Raw genomic sequence first — 15821 nt, 5'->3', positions numbered from 1 at the left:
CTAAAAACCACACATCATTATAAAATCAGTACATTCATCGCTTCGTTCAGAATCTAAAAATGAATGGATGTGAAATAATTTAATTTTATATTTATTTATTTTATTTTATCTTATATTTTTTTATATTTTAGATTCTGAGCGAAGCGATGAATGCATTGATTTTATAATGATGTGTTTTTTTTTAAATTTTTTTTTTATCCTCAGCCTCTTAATATGTCTATACAATTTGCATAACGGTCATCTTTCCCACTCCTCGTATAAAATATTATAATTTTTTTATATTTTACGTCACCTATACGCATAAGCGCAAATAGTGTTTGAGATTTGGGGGGGGGGGGGGCTGAAGCCCTAGCTACTAAATGAAGCATTGAAGCATTTATACAAGTAATTAACACCAAAAAGAATTTTTAATACAACATTTAGGTATATTGTATACTGCTTACTTAATTACAATATTGACAGAAAATAACACTTACTAAACATTTTTTTTTTAAATGTGCTATTTCATGTAGGTACTTATAATAGTTGTCAAAATTATATTTATAATATATAATATACCTTATACACCACATAACTTTTAGGAAAACAATAGGAATTATTACTGTAAGTATGGCTTTAGAGCAACAATTAACAACAAAATAATATAATTATAGAACACATTTTTATTTTAAAAATGTACCTTATACATTTTTAGAGCTGTATTCTTCGGTTAGATTTAGCAAACGTGTTGAATATTGTTTCAGTATCTACTTTAATATCTTTGTCGATATTCAATATTGCTAAGTTACTAAATCGGCGAAAATATATGGTACATCATTGCCATGTGCGGTTTATTTGGACTCCCCGGATATTCTATTTTTAACAAAGGTGCGTTTAACGCATAAATGCACGTCCCCGCGGCCCGCAGCTCACCACAGTGAATAGTGATACTGTCTATAGTCTATTAGTGATAACTGATAACCTATTAGTTATTATAGTATAGCCCGTATAGGCGTATAAAATATTACGTATAACAGCCAAATGGTATATCAATATGAATTATTAACTGCAACAACAGACTCCGTAATAAGAAATAAGAATGCTTATTAGTTATTCCTTATTACTTATTATCCTTAGTTCTTGGTAGGTATTATGGTTTATGGCTACAAGTCTTCAATGTACAATAATAATAAAAATAATACCACGATAAATAAAATTTGTTCATTTACGAGGTACATAATCTTAAAAATACGAACACGAATTTTGCATCATAATCCATGATAAAGCTTAAAAAAAATGTAGGAAATGTTTGGGAGGGCTATTGAAGTGTTTGGGGGGGGGGCTTAGCCCCTAAAGCCCCCCTCCCCCTATTTGCGCCTATGCCTATACGTATTACCTACTGGATATTACTATTGTATTGTGGCTGTTCCGTGGTCCGTGCCCTGTGGAAGGCAAATTGTGTCGGCTTGCATTTTACCGCCACGGCGCCACCATCCGCAACCGTAGCAGCAGCTGTGACCTGTGTGTATTAATGCGGTTTCAACCACCTCCCCGTGAGGATTTTCGGTTAATATGATAACGCGAATCTATCGAACAACACGATTCGGTACTTTGATAACGCGTAACGGTTATTATTATTATGCTAACCAAAATGCTTAATTATTATTAATTATTAGTCATTTGTTTTTTTTTGGTGATATACTGATATGGTCTGATCGCCGATTCTTTCGATTCGATTGTCAGACAAACATTCGTGAACAATAATTACAGTCGTGTTAATAAATCTCTTGGTTATTATCATCAACATCATAATAAATTATTATTTTCGTTATTTACCAGTCGCAAACGTGAACTCCACTTCACTAATCGCTTGTCCATTATCAAGTAAGTCTACACAACAGTCTACACTCTACACTCTATATTAATATTTCCGTAGCGTCTAGTAATTTTCGTTTGCAGTTTGCTGTTGCATACTTTTATTATTATGCCACGACGAGTGAACATTTCATAGCAAACAATTTTTACTGTTTTTAATTTATAATGTGTTAATATGTTTGTTGTAATGAAAAAAACCACGCCGTTTCTTTAAAATTACAGAATTCTGTCACAAAACACAAAATTGTTTGAAATTCCAAGTAAAATGTAGGTACTGTTGTATCTTGATTGGGTACCTATATTTCAAATTTTATGTTTTTTATTGTTATTTACAATTTTACACAAAACAGCATTTGTGCTCAGGCATGTACCATCAACTCTGTATCATTATTCATTATAATATTCTATTGTACTATCTACTACTGTTTTGTGCAGGTAGGTACTACACAACTATACAATAGTATACATTTAAGTAGGTATACTATCAATGTTTTATGTTCCATCCACTATAGCTATGATATTTGCATCACTTGTATTATCATGTTATGTCCTAGGTTAAATATTAGTATTACAAAATCAATTCTACTATAGGTAATAATAATTTAGACTGTTTAGTATTATTATAATGATGTATTATAGTGAGTTATTGCAACTAGTAATATAGTCATATGCACAATTTGGTCAACTGTTTTGGGAGGAACTAAATTTATAAAATCAATACAGACCTGCAGAGGCTATATCCCTGCACCCCCTCACCGCTTATAATCATTTTAATGGCTGGATCAATATCTTCATTATTTTCAACAATTTTTATAGAGAAAATCTCATATAGTTGAGAGTTTAAGGAATCAAAATTACTAAGTGTTTAATTTATTTTTAAATTAAAAATGCTAAACATATTACTTCTTGATATTATTTAACTTCAAAAAACAACTGACATGTAGAAATATTGAGAAAAAACACTTGAAAAACAAAGAAATATAGTTGTTTTTGATAAATTAAACTATTAATTAGTCATTATAGCCATTATAGCCATTCACAATTCATTATTTTTATTATGAGTAATAATTAAAGACTGGGTTTATATGTTTTTACATATCGTTACTGGGGGTATATGCAGTCTTATGAGAGAGTAAAAATGTGGATGATTTGTTCAATTCTGAATGTGTTGAACAAAGTTTTTTTGCATATTTGAGAATATTTTATGGGTTAGAGAATATTTAACCCATTTAGCATATTTTGGAATATTTTGTAAATTGTGAGAAAAAATATGTATTTATTTTTAATTTTAATATTACGGTACCCAGAAAAATTTTTGAACATTTACAATTTTTTTTTTTTATAATTTCCAACTCTTACGAGAGTAAAATAGTATTCCATTAGAATACACAACTTTTAATAACTATTTAATGCCTCACTATTAAAATAATGTTGAAAAAAAAAATTTTAAAATGCATACTAAAGCAAATAATGATGTTTATTGATTATTTTTGCATATTTTTGTATATTTTGCATATTTTAGAATATTTTTTAAATTTTTAAGAGAATATAATGAGAATAATTGGAGAGATTTTTAGAGAATATTAGCATCATATTTTAGGTATTTTAAAAGAATATAAATCTGGTCTTTAGTAATAATATTTTATTAGATTTTTCTAACAGCAAACATATATTTTTACTGTACCTATTTTAACACAATTTTAAACCAATTTAGAAAATATAAAATAATGGTAATTAGAATTGCCGTTATTAGGATATTCTAAATACAACATTATAAGTAGTAAGTTATAAATTATTGCTCAAAAATATATTTTTCTAAAAAACCTTATTTGTCTGCTTGGTAATTATGCCATTGTTATTTAAGAATATAAAATAACATATTCTGAACTTAATACATTTGTTATCATATTAAATTGGGACTAAATGTAAAATTAATATTTGTTCAAAATTTTCCTATTAAACTACTTATACTCTATTTAAGTTAAGAAACTTACTCAGAAGCTAACTTTAATGCAGGGGTTTTACTAAACAGCAGGCCATACAGATGGCATACATACAGACAATATTCAATTAATATCAGATAGAGAGAAAATTAATTAATTAATTTATTTATGATAGTTTTAACTGAGCAGTTAAAAAATAATATATTTTATTAGAGCTGTTAGCTTGAAAGTTTTCAACGACTGAAATTTTTCATTTGAACATTTAAAGCTCTAGTATAGAAAGTTCAGATGAAATAAAATGACTTAGGTATACCATACACAAATACCAGTAAAGGAAAAAAAATCACAAAATCCATTACAAAATTCTATACAAAAATTTTTAAAAATTTTCAGTTACTGAACATTTTTATGAAATTTTATCATGATATTATTGTTATAAATTATAATTATAGTCAACATATTAATTCGTACATTGTTTAATTACTTTTATCAAATAATGATATTGATTGGCAGAAACATGCAGTTAAAACAATCTAAAGAAATAAAATCATGTAAAACTTAAAAAAATTGTAGTATGTATTTTTATTTTAATATTAATTTACTATGGATACAAATATAATATTAATAACTAGATTTAATTTATATATTATGTATACCTACACATTTATCAATATACAATAAGTTATTATTTTGGTAATAAGTACTACCATTACATTGATATTATAGTGAAATATAATTATTTTAGATCAAAACTTACAATCTGATAATTTTTTAATAACAGCTTGACCAATTTAATTTTAAGTTTTAATAGTAAATGATCGTATGTTTGTTAACACGATTAAAATAAGTCAAACTATGCATTATATTTTAAAAATTTTATTTCAGAATGCCACCAATCACTCGACATCAACTAAAAAAAAACCGGTTTGAAAACTGAACCTTATTCCAAAGAGAACCGTCCATTAGATAGAAGAGCTGCTTTGTTAGATCTTGTATCAAATAATGTAACTGTGAGTAGTTTTTTATTTTGTTTTATGTCTTATTATTTATATATTTTAAAATCATAAAATAATATGAGTATATATTATAGTACCTAGTGATGTAAATTTTCATGAAAATTAGTTTTTGTGAAAATATTTAAAAAGTTGAACAATTTATAATTTATCATATTATTGTTTTATCAAATAAATCTTTTGATATTATATAGGTTATACTGTTATAGTATATTTAACCATCATAATTATATTTAAAACTATGTACTTTAATTACCATTTACCCATTTTAATATTATTTTGGTATTATTCTATTAAACATAATATAGTAAATACAAAATACAAATCATTAAATATAACAATGGTTAGAAGGTAAAAGGGCATAAGCGGCCCATTTTTCAAAATCGATGGTTTTGCATATTGTTGTAAACAGCATGATTATACAACGATTAATCCAACCTAAACATCAATATAATTTGTTAATAGAATTGGAGGAAATGAAAAAATTGGGTGTAAACGTCAAATAAAAGACGTAAACAGCATTCAAGGAAATCTGATAAAACGTAAGCGTCATTGTGGATGGTTATATCAATTTATCGTTTTAAATGAAATTTAAAAACAAAAGAATAAAAAACTATTATAATAATAGAAGGCTTATTTTATTTAACTGATGTTGGTACCAGAACTCAGTGCATTATATTATTCATTATTATAATTATCTTAGGTACAAGAACAATTTTCAAAAATAAATTGGAGCCCAGGTAGATATTTGGCTAATATTTAGTTTTAATAATTTACTAAGTATGTACTAAAGTGTATTTGTGTATTTTTATGAAGATTTTATTAAATATGAATATTATCAATTCTAAAATAATTATTTTCACATAATAATGATTTTAAATCTTAAGGTTATATTTACAATTTTTTAAATACTTTTAGTAAAAATCTTTATTGAATTTAATCAATAATATAAAAAAAAATAGCAATATTAAACTTTGAAAGCCATTGTATTCAATAGACCATCTTTGGGGTGTAAGTGCCAGGTTTAGAAAAATAGGCTTTTAAAAGTGTTTTTTTTTTTAAATTGGCTTTTAATACACAATTATATTATTAACACTTAAAAATTCATTATATCTCATAACGAGTCTCAAAGCGATTTGTTATACAATGTTCTAAGGTTCTAACACAATTTATGTGAAAATATGTTTTTCGGTTCTCCCCAACAATTTTGAAATTGACCCTGAAAAGCCCTTTTACTTTCTAACCTATAAGTAAAATAATATATACCTATATCAATATATAATATTTATCTCTGTAATAAATATACATTTTATCTTTTATTAAAAATGTTGTATTTTTACTTCATTATAAATGTTGAGTGTATAATCGTTTTGCTACAATCATTGATTTTTTTTTGTAATTTATTGTTTGAGTAATTTCTACAATTTTAACCAAAGTACATGTTAATTACATTGTATCTATTTTTAACACAATACTGCAAGTCACATTTAATTTATAATACATTTTAAAAAACATTAATTATTATAGCCTATTTTATTAAAATATATATAAACATATTTTACTCTGCTGTTCAGACGTTATACTTGTTATATTGGAATATAGATACAAGGTTTTTTGATCTTTTAAATAAATCAGTCACTGATAATTAATTTTTACCCAACACACATTTTCGACAAAGTTTTTTTTTATAATTCTAAATGTAATTAGTTACCGTTGATTTTCACCCAATATTTATGTTACCACATTCTGGACTTGATATAATTTTTCAAATTGTTCGATTTTATTTGATATATTTATGAACATTTAAAACTTACAACTTACAATTAAAATTAATATATTATAGAAACGTAAATACTGGATAACAGCCACTGAAATGTCTCAGAGGGTTCAGTTTGTAGTTTTTTCTCAAAAAAAAACGTTTGCCATTTAGAGGTGTCTGTTAGGTCTCACCATATTAAAATAATGTTTATAAGCACTTTTTATTAGGTAGTCAAAAGTCAAAACATGCATATTTTGTAATCATTTTTAAATTTTTAATTTATTTAAATAAACAGCAAGTACTTACTTAAAATACAAACATGTTTTTCACTTTACAATTTTTACTATAAATTATAATTTATAATTTATTTTCTAACATTAATTATCAAACATTGTTACTTTACTCCACTTGTAAAAACTAGAAAAACCTATAACTTCTTAAGCTGACACAGTTATCTCAGTTTTCCAACATAAATGTACCATTGGTTTAAACTTAAAAAAAATATATTCCCCATTCATTCATGTTAACTAGTTTCAATTGTGTGCTGTTAGTTTTGATATTAGAGTGAATTGACCTATTATCAAACTTTTAGGTAAGAACATTATCTGTGTTTATCCGTCAGATTTTATTAAATATTTTATTAATTCTCAAGCAAGATGTGAGCATTCTTAATTTTATATTTCACACACAAATCTTACTTGAAAATGAAAATATTAAAAACTCGCTGACGCTTAAGCACATGTTCTTACTTAAAAGTTTGATAATATGTCAATCACTCTATATCAAAACTAAAAGCACACTATTGAAACTAGTTGAAAAAATTTGGTGTTGTATGTTTCTAAGACGGAGACAACACACGCATGGGTATTGGGTAGCATCCTTTTAATGCACTAAATACTTAATAATGATTAGTATGAACTCATATACCCTCTAAACTCAATAGACAACGTACCAAAATCAATGTTTTGATATGGGTAAGTGGAGGTGATTAAGGTAAACTTCATTCAGATTTTAACTTATACTTGTTTAAATCATGAATATGTTATACATTTTTAAAACTTATTACCAGAGTTTGGAAATTAATGCATCTCTTTTTTTTTGACATTACTTATAGTTTAGCATAGACTACTACAAAATTGTATGTCATATTACTATGATTTAAAATATAAAAATTAAATGTGCTTTCTAGTTTATTTTTGAATTTTATGATTTTATTTTTGTATATTTATTTTGAAACAGTACAGATTGTAGCCACTGATCCAACCTAATTTTTTTGTGATAATATTATCTAATTATGTGTTTACAATAACATTATACCTTTGTATTCTATTGCCTAATAACAACTATACACTCGGTATTAACTAGTAGTAATATTCAAGTTATCTTTGTTTAATTTTGTTATCCATTGAGTCGATAGTGGCTGGCGAAAATGTCAAATGTATTTGTAGCAATGCTGCAGTAAAATCAATCTATAATTTATTTCCAGTAAATCGATGATTAACACGATACGCCATTTCTTGGTCACGCTATTGGTCATATTGTTTTAATGTTGTTCGTGTTCATGGGTTACTACTTAATTTAATTACTAAATTTATAATTTGAAAATATAAGTTATCAAGTAGTGAAGTATAATAAGTTTCATATCTCAATTGTGTTTAATGGAAAAAAGAAAAATTTGAGGCGATACCTGAATTCTTATTTAAATTGTTAGGATTATTATTTTAAATTCTGAGCAGAGCAATAAATTTATTGATTTCACAATGATGTGTGGGTTTTTTTTTTTTAAATTGTCTGTGTGTGTACTCAATGAGTAGTCGAAATAATGCTTTGGTTTTCAACTTCAGTATCTTTTCTGGTAGAAAAGTGAATCTAGTTGTGCATTGGGAGGTCAAAATTTAAAATTCCAAGTAGACTTCAAAAGCTCCTTGAGAAACAAAAAAAAAAATAAGGAAAAACGGGAATTTCTATGACCAAAATTGGTTATCAACAAAATCGATTTTGGTTTATGGTGTAACTCTTAAAAAATTACCATAGATATACATGCAATTTTCACTGAATGTTTATATTAGAAATTTCTATGCACCATACAATTTTCGAGTTTTATTAGTATTTTTTTTTAAATTATGGTCTCTAAAATATTTTATGCTCTGCCTAAAAACTTTGAAATATAATACAATAAGGAACATAAGTCATTGTTAGTAGAAAAAAAAAAAAATGTAAATTCACAATATTTTTATAAGTGTAATTAAAAATTTGACAAAAATCACGAAAAGTTTGACTTTGGATATTCAACTGTAAATTAACAAATTCTCATACAACAGTTTTCTTCTTTTGTGGTTATTCAATAACTAATAACCGTAAATACTTGAAATTTATACCAAATGTTTATTTTATATTTTCCTCTAGTGGAAAGGTGACAAGGTGACCATAGCGGGTAAAGTGGTCACGTTTTATTATTCTGTTGTAAAGAAATAAACTGCTGGTTATATCACGTGGATTGATTCATAGTCATCATATTTATCAACTGATAAACCACATTTGCATAAATACATTTGCCGTTTTCATTTAAAACTAATATTTCATTTTTTGCATGACAAATTAAATTTTTTGATGCTGTTGATGTAACTATGTAAGTGTACCAAATAATTAATCATATTTTTATAAACATAGTAATTAATTTATCAAAATTATTTATTTTTTGAAATCTACATAAGTTTATATATACTATTGAATTAATTTAAGTTTAATTAGTTAATATGTTAACTATTTTTAAATAGTAAATTAAACACTGAAAAGTACAAAGTAGTTACCATGGTGACAATTCATCTATTAGTCACAATTGTATATTATGTTCCTATAAAAGAAGGTGTTTCATATGATTTATTTATTTTAAAAAGTGTATTAAGTTATATATAATATTACTCGTAATATTATTTTATAAAATTAGTTTGTTACTAAGAAGGTCCTAAGTCTGATTAATTAAAAAAATATTAATACAAAACTGAAATTAAATTACTTATTTATCTAAGAAAAGTTGTAAGAATATATAAGTTATAAGTAATGAGTAACAATAATAGACAATTTAAACTGGCAATCAACGTGGACATTGACTATCCACTTTGTCCACCTAGGTGGGTAAAGTGGACAATTTTGTAAGTTTTTAAAAAATCATTAAAATCAATTAAATATTAATAGAAAAAATAAATTACTTACAACAATATATATTAAAATACCTATCTTTTGTAATATAGTCTAATAGTCAGTCTCCTCTCAGAATGGGTTTTATAAACTATCTAATATTTTATTATTGAATTCAAATTTAACTGACACCTATCATATATTAATATATTATACAGCAGAGCTACTTCCCCGGTTTTTGTTTTGTCATATATAATTTATTATTCTTGCAAAAGAAATTGAAAACATTTATATGCAAAACAAAAACAAATATATTAGTTATTTAATAATTTTTTCGTATAGTTTGCCTATTTTAATCTTCTTCTAAATTTGTCATTATAAGATTGAATTCATATTTTTCAGGGTGTTAAAACAAGTTCTCAAACGACTAAACCATTAGAAGTTGTCAAAAATGATGATTCTACTAAGACAGAAAATACATGTAAGATTACCCAACAAAAAAAAGATATTTCTCAACCTATTGTTATTAAAAAACCAGAGACCCGATCAAGTGCAAAAGAGTTAGTATGATTTTATTTATGAATTTATTTGTAATTAATTAGAAAATAAATAATAATTTTTTTTTATATGTATTAAAACAATGCCAAAACATTTGAATTATATTCATAATTAAAATGTGTTCATTATTTAAATTTTAGAGCTGCACGTTTATCTTTAAATAGTTCAGATGATAGTAATTTATACAAATCAACTCTTGAAGAAACAGCAGTTTCGAGACATTCTGCAAAATCTGATGAACTATATACAACTGCTGTTGATAGCACACACCGTTCCTCTCTTGAAAACAACCAATCAGATTTGTACCACTCTGCTGCACAAGAATTGTATGATAATTATTAATTACATTACATTTTTATCTTCTAATAATATTATACGGATCTTGTTAATTTACAGGAGTGTCATCAGTAATGCAGAAGAAATATTTGAAATAGATCAGGCCAGTTGGAATAATTTCATGTATGTGGGTTGTTATGCAAGAGATATTATAAAATACCTTAAACAAAGAGAAGTAAATACAATTTTCATGGATAATTATGAATCCGAAAACAGTTGCACATTGTATTAATTCATTATTTCTTAGGATAACTTTACTGTTACTGATTATATTAGTAATCAACCTGAATTAACTGCAAAACATCGAGCAATTGTTGTTAACTGGTTAGTGAGCTTACAAGAAATGTATGGATTAAATCACGAAGTATTGTATATGGCTGTCAAACTAATTGATTTGTATTTAATGAAAAATGAAACGTTACAAAATAAATTTCAACTTTTAGCCTCTGGAGCATTATTGTTAGCTACTAAAATTGATGTAAGTAAATATGACTTTCTAATACTTATTTAATTATAAATAATTCATTTTGTTTTTGAATAGGAGAGAGGGGAGCCTGGTTTCCCTTACGACCTAGTCAAACATAGCAAGTATATTTATACAGAAGATGAATTGTTTGTTACCGAAAAAGAATTATTTAGAGCTTTAAAGTATGAAATCAATGTTCCTCTGTCTTATGTATTTTTAAGGCGCTATGCCCGTGTAAGTGAATTGTTTATCGCTAATTACTACTGATGTTTTAATTTTCACTTTTATTTTTAGTGCATGAAATGCCAAATGATTTTATTAACATTAGCAAGATATATATTGGAATGCAGTTTGTTAGATTATAAATTTGTGACTTTAAAAGATTCACAGAAAGCCGCAGCATCTTTATATTTGGCATTTAAAATGTGTAATAAAGTGATAGAAACAAAAGAATTTTTCAAATATACAGGTAATATTTACATTTTATTGAGAAAGCATTGTTGAACTGATTAATCAAGTAATATTTGAACTTCCGAAACAATATAATATACTTTGCAATTTTACGAGTTTAATTTTGTATGGTTTCTTTTATCAACAATATAATTAATCTTGTTTTATAACTCTTGCAATATAACATAAATGGGTATTAGATATTCGTTTAAAATTTTGGGTATTTTGGTCTTATCAGTTATCACTATAAATAACATTTCACTAATGAAAACGATAAAGGTTAATTACATCAATGTTTATATAACGCTTATAATAAGTAAATGTTTATTTGTGTATTAATATATTATATTCAGTTTACCATAAAGAAATCATAATACAATAAATAACTTGTAATAAAAGTTAGTCTATAGTGGTAACAAAGAGGTAATTAGATAAAACCCTAAATATACCTTACTAATTGATCGTATTATTGTATCAGAATTATTTTGACATTGTATCCTATTGCATTTATGAATTGTTTATTTTTAGATTATCGAGTAACAGAAATTAAAGAAACAGTAATTGAATTAAACAACATGTTGCATACTCAAAGTTCAAATCTGTCTGCTGTTAAACAAAAATATTCGCATGAGTAAATATTATTAAAAATTGATATAAAAAAATCGTAGAAAATTTCATATTAAAATTAATATATTTATCTTTTGTTTCAGGACTTTTTTCAAAGTTGCTAATAAGTCATTATTAAGCAATTCCAAACTTACTTTTGACTAAACCAGGAATATTCAGCGTATTTGGAAATAAAATGCATTTTTGTTTAGTGATCTACTGATATTATCATTGGTTTTTTTTACTTTATTCTTCTAATAAGGTTTTTTTAGACGGGTTCACTTATTCAACAAATTACACATATTATATAAAACATACAATGTATATTATCCATTTAAAAATGTTTTGTAGTTAATCACTTTAGTAATTACTTAAACATTGAAAAATATCGTTAATTTATATTTATAATTTAGTGTCTTAAAATTTTAGAACGTATATTGAATATGTACTTCTATATTATACGTATTACATTTTTTTCTTTTGTATCAGACTGTTGTGCTGATTAATAATAAATGTTTTATTTTTATCATATTGATAATGTTAGAGGCTGATGTTAACGAAATTAACTATAATTTGTATTGCCTTCCATCCCACTCCAAAGTTTTAGAAAATAATAAGAAAATTCTATGTAATGTTTAATGATAGGTTTTTAGTATGTATTTTTTTTTTCAATGTATTGTAAAGAACTATATTTTATAAAACTGGTTGTATTAAATTGAATTCTTTTTTTCAATGTTATATTTTTGGGTATTATCTAACTTATCTTGTATGTTGTTAAACTTAATTTTAATAATAAAAAATGCAGACAGTTATATTAGTTTCAATTTATTTTAGTTATATGTAATTTGGGAGTGGATTTTTATTAAAACAATTAATATTTATTAGAATGATATTTAAATCTAATAAGAAATGTGCAAAATTTAAATCAATCTTGTTAAAATTATACCAAATTTATTTTATGTATTTTTAACATTTTTAGTTTTTTTTTTGCATAATAGATATTTAAAAGTTTATATTTTTTTGTTTTCACATTGCTCTGTTTTCCTGCTATAAAAATGATGTCAACCTCACAGGGTAATGTGTACTATACTATTAAGTAGGCTACAGCAAGGGTCTTCAACTCGTGGTCTTTAAGTGAATTATGAGTATATTTAAATATTAATATTTTACATACTTATGCATGTACATAAATGTTCTAATAAACCAACGAAAGAAAAACAGATAATGTTCATACATTTAACTTTGATAACTTATAACAATAAAGAGTAAACTCCCTCTAATATTTAATCTAAAAACACAAAATTGGAACTGCTAGACATATATTTTGGTAATTATGTGTTAGTAAGACAAAGACAACACATGTAGGTACAATGTCCTCTTAATTGAATAAAAAAATAAAATACATATTTCAATTATTGCTTTTCTTATCAGCATAGAAATGAATAAAATTTAAAAATGACCTAATTCCCAGTAGGTATATTATATACAATTAATAGTTACTTATTAATACATTTTTATTACTCATAAATTTTCTTTCGTCTGCTCAGAATCTTTTTTTATGGAATGCAATCATAGTATTCATATCGAATACTGTAATAATATAGGTACTCTATCCCATCCGAGGACCGAAGGGACGATGGGCAAACTTCCACCACCACTAACCTACTCCACCCCGTTACACTTACCCGATTTCATCAGCTTATATTTTATTTTTATAAAATAAAATTATAACAATAAATGCCAATTGAATACTAAAAAATAACAACAAAATAGATCCGTTTTCCAATTCTAAAAAGGTGATAAGTGGATGTCGCTCTGCTGTACATTAGGTTACAAATGGGTCACTGTAATGGATGGTGTTAAATTTGAATTCAATGATATAAGACCATTGTATAAGAAAAACGATTCTGAGCGAAAACAGTCAGTCAGCCTATGATATTACCAAATATATTTGATGATATTATTGTGAATAAAGTAATTCATATATAACCTATTTACGTGGAGCCTTGTTTTAAATTTTCAATCCTTAGCCATAAAAGTCAAACATTTTATACATTTTTAACTACAAAATAATTATTACATTTTGTTAAAATTTGAACTTTAAATGCATATAATAAAAAATTGTGCCTATGTATTCTTAATATTTTTCAACTGTTATTAGAACGATATATCAGGAGCCTTATATTAAATATTCTCGCTTTTTTCCCCAACAAATAAAATTTTATTGATATTTATAAAAAAAAAAACTAAAAAAAATGGAAACTGAAAATGTCCGTAAACAGATCAAAAAGAGTCAAATTATTTTCAAAATTTTATCGTGTATAGAAAATGCTAATATAAACTATAATATATAATATATGAATTGTCAACTCAGAATAATTTTCTAATTTTCGTGATTTTTCCGTATTTTGTCAATATTTGAACTTTAAATGCTTATAAATAAAAACCGTGACTAAGGATTTTTAATTTTTTTCTTCTGCCTTTGAAACAATAACTTAGGAGCCTTCTATTAAACTTTCAGGCTTTTTTACTCAACAGGTAACATTTTATTGATATTTATAGAAAAAAAAACTAAATAAAATGGAAACTGAAAATGTCCGTAAACAGCTGAAAATAAGTCCAAATATTTGGAAAATGTTATGGTGTATAGGAAATGCAATTATAAACATTCAGTCAAAATTTCATGTACCTACGGTCATTTGTTTTAAAGTTATACCAAAAATCAAAATCGATTTTCTCGAAAACAGATTTTGCGTAAAAATTCCCGTTTTTCTTTAATTTTTCTTTTGTTTTCCACGTCGCGTTTGAGAACTACTAAGAAATTTTTACTTTTGACCTCCCAAAGTTCAACATGATTCACTTTCCTATCAGAAAAGGTACTGTTGAAAAAAATCTAAGTATTTTTACTGACCTAAAAGGTGATGACAGACACAAAAATAAAAAATAAAAAAAAACACACATCATTGTAAAATCAATACATTCATCGCTTCGCTCAGAATCTAAAACTGTCTACAAGAAAGTCAAATTAAATTTTTATGAGCATTTGAAATTCATATTTTTACAACATTTGATATTCACTCGATTTCTCATGTAACGATTTCCTTATTTTGTTGTAATTAGAAAACGAATGACTGTAGATAATTGAAAATTTTACCGTATGTGTATATTAGCATTTTCTATACACGATAAAATTTTGAAAATAATTTGACACTTTTTGAGCTAGCTGTTTACAGACATTGACAGTTTTCAATTTTTTTAATGTTTTTTTTATAATTGTCAATAAAGTTGTATTTGTTGGGTAAAAAAGAGTGAAATATTAATGAAAGTCTCCTGATATTTTGTTACAATAGCAGTTGAAATATATTATAAATACATAGGCACAATTTTTTTTTCATATATAACCTATTTACGTGGAGCCTTGTTTTAAATTTGCAATCCTTAGCTATAAAAGTTGAACATTTTATAAATTTTTAAGTACAAAATAAATATTAAATTTTAAATTTGATGATTTTTTGTAAAAATTTGAACTTTGAATGCTTATAAAAAAAATTTATGGCCGGCTGGTATCCAACATGACAATGTACTTTTATTTTTATCCGATGCCGCACTTTACATGGTCAAATCAGGAGAAGTACTAAAAAGCCTTTACTCAAAAATGATACATGTAACATGTGTTGTGAATGGACTGCACAGAGTCA

General features: G+C 25.4%; 1 protein-coding gene across 1 annotated transcript; it reads left to right on the top strand.

Moving 5' to 3' along the window:
- The first annotated feature begins 4683 nt into the window (after nucleotides 1-4683).
- Nucleotides 4684-13279, top strand: LOC132934641 (G2/mitotic-specific cyclin-B3). The gene is given in 10 exon segments (XM_061000968.1): nucleotides 4684-4710; nucleotides 4712-4807; nucleotides 10110-10267; nucleotides 10406-10591; nucleotides 10662-10776; nucleotides 10849-11079; nucleotides 11143-11301; nucleotides 11362-11536; nucleotides 12046-12148; nucleotides 12228-13279. Coding segments are annotated over 10 exon segments (1311 nt in total). The 3' UTR covers nucleotides 12289-13279.
- The last annotated feature ends 2542 nt before the right edge of the window (nucleotides 13280-15821 follow it).

This window comes from Metopolophium dirhodum, chromosome 1 (genome assembly GCF_019925205.1).
Source record: "Metopolophium dirhodum isolate CAU chromosome 1, ASM1992520v1, whole genome shotgun sequence".
Taxonomy (NCBI): Eukaryota; Metazoa; Arthropoda; class Insecta; order Hemiptera; family Aphididae; genus Metopolophium; species Metopolophium dirhodum.
The sequence above is the reverse complement of the archived record's forward strand: the minus strand, read 5'-3'. Positions and strand labels throughout refer to the sequence as shown.